Source organism: Ovis aries, chromosome 15 (genome assembly GCF_016772045.2).
Source record: "Ovis aries strain OAR_USU_Benz2616 breed Rambouillet chromosome 15, ARS-UI_Ramb_v3.0, whole genome shotgun sequence".
Classification (NCBI taxonomy): Eukaryota; Metazoa; Chordata; class Mammalia; order Artiodactyla; family Bovidae; genus Ovis; species Ovis aries.
In genome coordinates, this window is record NC_056068.1 from 45828727 (window position 1) to 45838771 (window position 10045).

The following is a 10045-nucleotide window of genomic DNA, read 5'->3' on the forward strand; positions in this document are numbered from 1 at the left end:
CTGACTCGATGGACATGAGTTTGAGTGAACTCCAGGAGCTGGTGATGGACAGGGAGGCCTGGCATGCTGTGATTCATGGGGCTACAAAGAGTCGGGAAAACTGAGCGACTGAACTGAACTGAATGGAACAATTAACAATGTTGAGTGACTTTTCCTGTGCCTGTTGGTCATCTGTATGTCTTCTTTGGAGAAACATCTATTTATTCTTTGTCTATTTTTCCCTAATATTCCTTTAATGTAGCTATCCAGTTTTCCCACCACCACTTATTAGAATTATCTTTTTTCCCATTGTTTTCTCACCTCTCTTGTCATAGATTGTTGACCATAAGTGTGTAGGTTTATTTCTGGGGTCTCTACTCTTTTCCATTGATCTATATGTTTGATTTTATGCCAATATCATGCTCTTTTGATTAATGTAGCTTTAGAGTATAGTCTGAATAGGGAACATGATATATCCAGCTATTTTTTTCTCCAGTCAGCTTTGGCAATTGAGTCCTTTGTGATTCCAAAAATTTATTTAGAATAATTTTGTCCTACTTTTGTGAAAGTGTCCTGGGTATTTTGATAGATTGAATTAAATCTATAGATTGCTTTGGATAATATGGCCATTTTAAACAACATTAATCCTTCTAATCAAGGAACACAGGATATCTTTCCATTCCTTTTTATCATTTTCAAATTCTTTCATCAGTGTTTATAGTTTTCAGAATATAGGCCTTTCACCTTCTTGCTGTAGTTTATTCCATGGTATTTCATTCTTTTTAGTCTGATCATAAATGGGATTGTTCCCTGAATTTTTTTTTTGAACTGATAGTTCATTATTGGTGTATACAAAAGCAATAGACTTATGCAATTAATCACAGAATTCTGCATATTAACATGCCACAGGCTAACTGAGTGTCTTTTCTTCTTACAGCCGTGGACACAGCAGTGTCTATGCCCAATGAAACCCTGCTCAGAGGCAAAAATAGGCAAGATCTCCAAGAGATGCTCAGAGAAGTAGCACTGGCAGTTGAGTACTAGTTGTCAAAGCTGCAGGAACACCTGGGTGTGACTTCTGCCCATTCCTTACAACACCTAGAAGAAAAAAACATCCAGAAACTGAAGTGCCAGGTACAACATTCCTGGGAGAAAAGGGCCCTGGAGAAACTGCTTAACCTGTCACATTCAAATACTCTTTCAGAGTTACAGGAGTCTTGGGTGGAATCATTAAAGAAAAGGAAGATGGAGGCAGAACAGGCACTGCAGGAACAAAGAGAAATGCTGTCAGAACACAATCAACAACAGGAAGGGGCAGTGAGGAAAAAGGAAGCAGAGCTGAAGCAAACAATGGAGATCCCCAAAGAGTTCTGGCCATCTCCTGAAAAGCCCATAAGAGAAGTCACGAAAGATATGCAGAGACAACTAAACCTCATGGAAGGGGCCTTTTTTCACAGGAAAATTCTTTCAGATAGAGAACTGGTGAGACATGCATCTGGAGGACTAGCCCTACAGGGAATTTACAAAACCAGTGACCAAAAGTGTCTTATAGAGAAGAAAGAAGAGCTACTCTGTGTCCCCAAGGAGTTTGTACTCCGTGGCCCTATTCAGGGTACACGGACAGAAAAGAAGGAATTTGCATCTTCTCAAGAAGAATCCATGTTCACTCAGACTGTAGAGAAGCTGGGCTTCTCTGCCTTAGCAAAGGGTGGAGGTTGGGGAATTAGCCTGGAAGCTGGTATGGATCCAAGCATGCATTCCGAATTCAAGAAAATACAACAGTCACAATCTACACACTCTTATTTCTGCTCAACCAAGTTCATCTATATCCCACTGGCCTCCTGCATCTTTCCCATTGACCAGCTCCAACTTTCCAATGCTGCTCTCCAGGATTTAAAAGACATTGAAGACCTTTTGGGTCAGTCAGAAGACCCAGAGAAACTACTCTTGCTGAGGCAAAGGACTGAAGCCTTCTTCCAGAGGTTTGGGTCTCATGCTGATCAGGGTCCTCTGCACCTGGGGGGAATCTACTGGTGGAAAGCCATTTCAGAGGGTTTCCAAAAGGAACGGCTGGCTGAAGTGAAACAGCAAGCAGCAGAGGCCCTGGATATTTACATGAGGGGCAGTTACAGTGGCTTTGGCATGAACATAGCTACAGGTGGGGATATATCAGACCCTCATTCGAAAAAAGCCTCTCAGAGAACAAACTTCCAAAATCTCCAAACCAAAGTCCAGTTATCTGTGGCCCAGACAGGTGGCCCACCAGAAGCAAATGGCTTTTTTGACTGGAAAGCTGGTCTAGTTGCCAATAATCAAACCTGGTATGTCATTGACCGTGGACTTCAGCTGGTACCTGTTTGGGACATTGTCCTCTATGGCCACAGAGATGATTTTAAGGATCCTCGTAAAGTAGCTAACTGCCTGAAAGACAACTATACTGTTCTGACTGAACTCACTGCCCAGATCCAGGAGGGAAACAAATTCTTGAGTATTGAGGAGGCTAGGATTTTCCTAGAGGATGTGAAATCCTGGGATGTTTTTGATCCTGAAGGACAGCTTAAAAGGCTGATAAATTTCATGCAAAGATTGAGTCAAAAAACTGAAAGTTATACCATTTGGACTAATATATGCCTCAAAGACAGGGGACTGCAGAATTTTCTGGTAAACATGGTCGACTTTTGCAAAAAAGCTTCCATTTTTGAAACTAAATTTATTAAATCTCAGTTGAGCCATCTTTTAGTTCCTCACATCCATACACTAACAAACTTTCCTCAGGCTCATTCCATTATGCAGTGGATATTTCAGTCAGAACCAAAGGAAGACAATATCCATATCACCAAATTTTCTGAATTAATTGAAATGTTCCAAAAAACACAGAATGAACTTATGGAAGTAAAGACCAACACTGAATCCACAGAGTTGGTGGAGGAAGCTCAAAGAAAGCTGACTTATGAGGTCAGCTTGTCTCTTGGCTGCTTCTTGAAATACCTCCGAGAAACAGGGAAACTGGACACATACATCTTGCTACTATTTATTGCAGCTGGTGCAGGATATCATGTGGTTGACAATATATTTCAATATCTCCTGGGGCATGATGAGTTACACTTCCTATTGGATAAAATGCAAACTGCACAAAATAAATACCAAGAGCTCAAAAATATTTGCAACTACAGGGCTCAGGCATTCCTTGTGCTCACAGGTCTGACAGCAACAACGGGCATGAAAGCTGTTTCTCCAGAGGAGAAAACACAATGCTTGGCATTGATCAAGCATCACATGGGACGATCTTTGAATAAAGAAGTTGTATATGTCCTCACCAAAGCTGGAGATCATGATTGGGAAAACCTAGAAAAAGACTTGAGACTGCTCATTGATGGGAATTATGAAGCTACTGTCTCTTCATTGCAAGAGGACGAGGTGATAAAAGAATTGCAAAGTGTCTTCCATGAAAAGAAAGAGCCCCATGAACCACACGATAATGAAAAGAAAAAGGAGGAAGTCACAGAAAATGGAGCCTTCCAAGACTTACTCCAGCGTCTAGGCCTAGAACATTACTACCCAAGGAAAATGAGCAGAGCTAACTTCCATCTGATCCACAAGACTTCTGTGTACAACACCCAGCCCTGCTCTGAAAGACAACTTCCCTTCTACTTCCTACAGAAGCTATTGATGCTGGATTATGGGCTGAGATACCTGATCATCAAACATGAAGAATATACAGAGAACCAAGTCTATTCAAGCACCTTGAATCAAGAAAGGGAGGCTTTTGATCCATATGAAGATCTACCTGAAGAAAGTGTTCATCCTACTAAGCCTTCAGCAGCCACTAATGTCAGACCCTATGTTCACCCTATGGATATTCAGATGGCAATTCTTCACTGTGCAGATGATTTTGCCAGACAGTATATTTTGGACAAACTTGCCATTTGTCAGTTTGCCCTCCCCCTTCTCATACCTAATCCTTGCAATGGTCAAATTGAATTCTCTCTCTGGTCTCTCAGACAAATTCGAAGGAGCTGGCAGCAAGTAGGGAAATCACTAAAAGAGAAGAACAATTACATGAATCAACAGATGTGTTGTTTCTCTGCCCCCATTGTGTCCTTTATTAGAGTTGGAACTGGCTTCTCTGCCTCCAAATCTCAGATCATGAACTGTCTTCTCAGTGAACGCAAACATGATGTCTTCTTTCACCGACATTGCAAAGGCAGCAGCAGAGACTGTCTCTTGATGGGAGGAGTGGTGGAAGTCGCCTGGTTCTGTCCTGGGGGGGAAGAGCAGGACAGATTTGACAACTGCTTGACCTTTACCAATCTTCACGGAGATGCAAAGGAACATGAGAAGCAACTCGCCTTTTTGCAGGAAGTCTCTTCCATAATTATGGTCCTCATGTCAACTTCTGATGACAATAAAGGAAACCGAACAATAGTCCATGATATGTGTCAGTCATCAAAACCTTTAATCCTTTTGCTTGATGATAAAGGAAAAATCACAGTCAATAAATCTAGCTCAAGAGTGAGAATTGGAATCAGGAACAGAAATGAGGCAGAATTAATAGAGGAGCTAACAACTGCAATCAGACATTTGCTGGAGCTCTCTAACACTGCACTCAGCTTGGAGCACTGTGCCCACATTGCTCGCAAGCAAGGACTGCTTATTGATGAAGACCAGAGAGATTGCAAGGAAGCCAAAGAAAAGGCAGAGGCTCTAATGACCCTACTGAGAGAAATGGAAATACCTCAGGTCAAGGAAAACTTACTACCTCTTCAGGGAAAACTCTGGCAGCTTTGGTGTAAAAAGGACAAAGAACTCTATCACCTGAGAGAAAAGGGGAATCGCAGTATTGAACAACACAAAAGTGAGACTGAGACAGAAAAAAAAGAGATAAGACATGAACAGTTTAGAAAAGCCTTCCCTCTCAATGATTTGATGCATGTTGTCCTTGAAATTCTCCAAAATCATTCAGAAACTCACACCAAACTCTACTTCCTCCAATGGCTGAATGTAGCTTTGGGCAACCTGACTGCAGGACACTTGGAAAATCTAAATGAGAAGAAAAAGGCATTGGTTCAAAAAGAAAAGCAAGAGGCCACAAAGAGTAGCTCTCTGAAAGACTGCCAACATGAGATAGAAGCTATTTCCAGAGAGATTAATGACTGTACCTTGGGAATTGAGCACATTCTCAGAGAAGTGGGTCAGATCTATGAAGCTCTAGATGAAGCTTCCCCCATGAAAGATACGCTATTTCTCTCCCTTCCCCACATTGCTGCAGATCTGATGATATCTGGTGTTCCCATTGAGCTGATGGATGGGGATGTTTCATATGTGCCCCTGAGGTGGGTGGCAGCTGTTTTTGACAAGCTCTCTGAGAAACTTGGAAACAAGCGGCTCTTTGTTCTCTCTGTCCTTGGCCTGCAGAGTTCAGGGAAGTCCACCCTGCTGAATGCCCTTTTTGGGCTGCAGTTCACTGTCAGTGCTGGGAGGTGTACCCGGGGGGCCTACATGCAGCTTCTGAAAGTGGAGGACACATTCACAGCTGAACTAGGCTTTGACTTTGTGCTTGTTGTGGACACAGAGGGACTTCGAGCCCCAGAACTCAGCAACAAGTCCCAGAATCATGACAATGAGTTGGCAACCTTTGTCATCGGACTTGGAAACTTGACGCTGATCAATATTTTTGGGGAAAATCCATCAGAAATACAAGATATTCTACAAATAGTTGTCCAAGCTTTTCTGAGAATGAAACAAGTAAAAATCTCTCCCAGTTGCCTGTTTGTCCATCAGAATGTGGGGGAAGTTACAGCTAAAGACCAAAATATGGAAGGAAGAAGGAGGTTTGAGGAGAAATTGGATAAAACGGCAGCAATAGCAGCTGAAGAAGAGCAGTGCTCTGATGTAACCTGCTTTAGTGATGTCATTAAGTTTAACGCCAACACCCACGTCTACTACTTTGCTCACCTCTGGGATGGCAATCCCCCTATGTCCCCACCCAATCCTCGCTACAGCCACAATGTTCAGGAACTCAAAAGCCAAATTCTTGTGACTGCCCAACAGGAATCTAGGGGAAGCATCATGAAGATATCAGATGTAAAATTCCGAGTTCAAGATTTGTGGAGAGCCCTACTGAATGAGAACTTTATCTTCAGCTTCAGGAACACTCAAGAAGTCATGGCCATGAGCAAACTGGAAACCATGTATAACTCCTGGACATGGGAGCTGAGGAGTCATGTGCAGAGATTACAGGACCAGCTGCTCAACCAGATTCAGAATGGAAAACTCCAGACACTCAAAATATATACCTTTGAGGCTCAAGTTACAGAGATTTATGAACCCATCAAGCAAAAACTTGAAAAATATTTTAATGAAGACCCGGAAAGTGAAGTACTGGTTCAGTGGAAAGGAAATTTTGAAAATAAACTCATAACCCTTAAAGAGGCACTAATTTTAGATGTCCAAAGAAAAGCCAAAGAACTTTTTAGTTTTAAAAAAAGTCAAGAAAAACTGGATAACAAAAAGTCAGGTTATGAAAAGGAATTATTGGGAAAAAGCCAGAATTTGGCTTTATTGCTGAATGACACCGAATTGAGCGAGGAAGAGCTCCATGAGAAATTCAGCCCACTTTGGGAAAAATGGGTCTCTGATGTGTCCTCAAGTCTCCCCCCAGCAGTAGAGCCGGAAATTGAAGCAGATTCTGAAAACACGCTTTTAGAGTATTTCAAAAAGGAAAAAGACATCAGAAGCCTACTGGAGAACTATTCTGGAGAAAAGTTTGAAATCAACTATGACAAACATGTTAAAATGAACAGGAAACCTTTTATACTCTTTACAATGACAATAGAGCCCCAAGATATACACTCCATAAATATGACTACTGACTGCATCATTTCAAAAGTTAATGAAACTGTTAACAAAATATCTCAACGAAAGCATGATTACAATCCAACTTACTTCCATGAAATCCTGAGAATAATAGAAGAGGAGGTGAAGTCTGCAACCACTCAGAAAAGATACATATTTACAAGAAAATATGAAATAGACTTATCATTGTGTTTATTCCAAAGAGCATCAGTGAAGTTTAAGGAGATGCATGAGGCATTCATAAAGGCAAATGATCCTGTAAATTATCTGCAAAGCAAGAAAGATGATTTCTTCATGAGCTTTAAGATCTCTTGTCAAGGAGCAACTTCAATTAAAACATTTATTGATTTTCTGTGGAAGAAACTCACACCTGCTGTCTCCAGCACCATAAAGAAAAACATGGTCCTCAAAATTGCTGGGGACATTCGAACCACCTGCCGGGCATTCAATGAAAACAGAGCTAACCTGGAGAAACACATTCTCATCTCTCTGGCAGAAGAGGAAAATTTTGATGACTACTGGCAGTACCTTCATAATCCAGAATCATTTTTTGAGAATTACATTGAAAACCATGTTAAAAGATATTTTTCTGACACAGGAAGTGAAAAAATAAAGACTTTTCTACAAATCAGTTTAGATGACATCAAGAATGCCATCCTCTCAGCTGTACATGCATCTACAGCAATAGCTAAAGATAAAAGCAGCACAGTGTCTGGGTGGTTAGATTTGTTCTGTGATCAGCTGGGGAGTACCTTGGTCTTTCCACGAAAAGACTTGATAAGCATTGAACACCAGGAGATAAAAGATACTGAGTTTATCAAAGAGGCCATGAGTAAAGCTTTGGATCCTGAAATGAAGAAGGTAGAACAGAACTATTTGTCTGAACCTGTAGAAGAAATGATTCCTGAAATCCAGAAAATGCTCTCTGAACATCTCTGTGGCTGCTGGAAACAGTGCCCCTTCTGTAAAGCAATTTGTACAAATACAATCCCTGCCCATGATGGAGACCACAGTGTTCCCTTCCATCGTCCACAGGCTCTCGGTGGATGGAGGTGGCATCAAACAGACCATTTTGTCATTGATTACTGTACTAGTCTGGTAGCAAGTGATTTGAAGTTTATTTTGAATGATGACAGGAGAATCCCATACAAGACCTATCGAGAAGCAGGAGGGGAATATGCCACATGGAGCATCACCCCAGACACATCCACCCAGCCATACTGGAAATGGTTTGTCTGTCACTTCAGATCAAAGCTAGAAGAAAAATATCACCAAAGATTTATCAATAAAGGTGAAATTCCTGATGCCTGGAAGAAAATCACAAAGCAGGAGGTGCTTGATGACTTGAAAAAACATTAATACTCAATGACCAGATAAGAGTTCCAGTATCTAAACAAAGAAGGCACATTACCAGAACAAGCCTAAAATACCACCCACTCAGAATGAAATCTTCCTTGTATCAATTTTTTTTTCAAATGAAACATCTAAAACTAAATCAATCCTAGCAAGAGTTAAAGATTTCCTAAAAAAAAAAAAAAAAAAAGAGTTAAAGATTTCTTGATTAGAACCTTATTTTTCTTTGCCTCAATTCCTTCTTCTTTAAAAACAGATAAATGATATATATGAGTACATGATAAAATCGAATAAAGTGCATTTAATAGACCGACTGCATATTTTATATTATTATTCTGAATGTTTTTATTTTTAAATATGTAATATTATATAAAGCTTCAAGAAAGTCATTTTCATAGAGGGAAATTAAAATCATTGTAGACTGCTACAAAATCTATAGAATAACTATATGAATATTTTTATAAATATACAGTTATTGACTGGAAGTTACAAATTCTTTTCATTTCTAAGTTTATTTTTTTCACTCTCTGAAATTGGGAGGAATAGTTATTAATGCTTGAATGCAAAAACACTCATGGGAAATTCAAGATTTCCAATTCTCAATTTTAATGCCATTTAGAGCTATTTTATTATAGGAATAAATAAAGAAAAGAAACTTGGCCAGGACAGATTCTGCATCAATTCAGGAAACAGCATTAAACAAATATGAAAAATAGAAGTTAAATAACTTTTTGTAATTTAACCATTTTTCTCTTCTTCCTGGGCACTTTGGCACTTGCCTAAGCATGTTTTTTTAAAAAGGTAAAGAAAAAATTCACAGGAGTTTAGGTATTCAAAGCCTAGATTTCTGTACAAGTGTGAGAAGGACCCAGTTTTGGAACAAGATTTATGACCAGGGAAAAACGGCCATTTTAATTAAGGCTGTGGACCAAGTCAGGGCTTCCCTCGTAACTCAATCGGTAAAGAGTCTGCCTGCAGTGCAGGAGACCTCAGTTCAATTCCAGGGTCGGGAGATCCCCTTGAGAAGGAAATAGCTACCCACTCCAGTATTCTTGCCTGGAGAATCCCACGGGTAGAGCATGGCTAGCTACAGTACATGGGGGCAAAAGAGCTGGACACGTCTTAGTGTCTATAAGTGATAATTCAAAACCATAGCGATAATTCAATAAGAAATGTTTCTGTATATTAAAATGTAAGAAAATGCCTATCTCCAATCAAGCACTTTTGTGACTTTTCACATTATTTGAGCCATAGAGTCATGATCAGAAATAAAAAAGAACATGCTGAAGCCAACCAAGGACCTGAGAGGGGAGGAAATCTCCACTCTGCAAACCTATACCTTCTGAAACAACGACTTATGCTAGGTTCTCAAAGCTGATGATCTGAAGGAATCCTGATGCAAAGAAAAAAGTCACTCATTTCTGACACAGGGCCATTCACTGGCTTCCCTTTAAGAGTACACTCTCTACCCCTCCACAGCCTGTATGAAAACATACAGTACAAAGAAGAACAATCAAAGGACTTGGATCTTCAGAGCTGGGAGACGGGAGTGCTCACTCTGCTGTCTTCGTGCCAAGTTCAAAAGAACAAATTTAATCAGAAAAGTGAGAAAATACAGAAACAAAGGGAAAAAGTTAAGTAAGACAAAATAATAATAGTTCAGTCATACAACCAAGTCAAGGACTTCAGTTCCTCTCAAAGGCTATATTGAATATTCTCAAATGTATCTTTGAGCTGTCTTGCAGATATTGAAAACCCCATCAGATAGAAGTTAACTGCATGCTGACCACAAGCACATAGACCCCAGAACTGTTGGTACTAAGGTTGATAATATTGACTGTTAATTATGTACCTCACC

The 10045-nt window shown here is 40.1% G+C and overlaps 1 protein-coding gene across 4 annotated transcripts in view; it reads left to right on the forward strand.

Moving 5' to 3' along the window:
- The window catches only part of LOC101109388 (interferon-induced very large GTPase 1-like), a 53111-nt gene extending 44614 nt beyond the window's left edge, over positions 1-8497 (forward strand). For all 4 annotated transcript variants that reach the window (XM_060399967.1, XM_060399968.1, XM_060399966.1 and 1 more), the window contains one exon: positions 917-8497. In XM_060399967.1, the coding sequence (XP_060255950.1) occupies positions 1225-8193 (6969 nt within the window). In that variant the 5' untranslated portion in view covers positions 917-1224 and the 3' untranslated portion in view covers positions 8194-8497. The remainder of the gene's footprint in view (positions 1-916) is intronic.
- The last annotated feature ends 1548 nt before the right edge of the window (positions 8498-10045 follow it).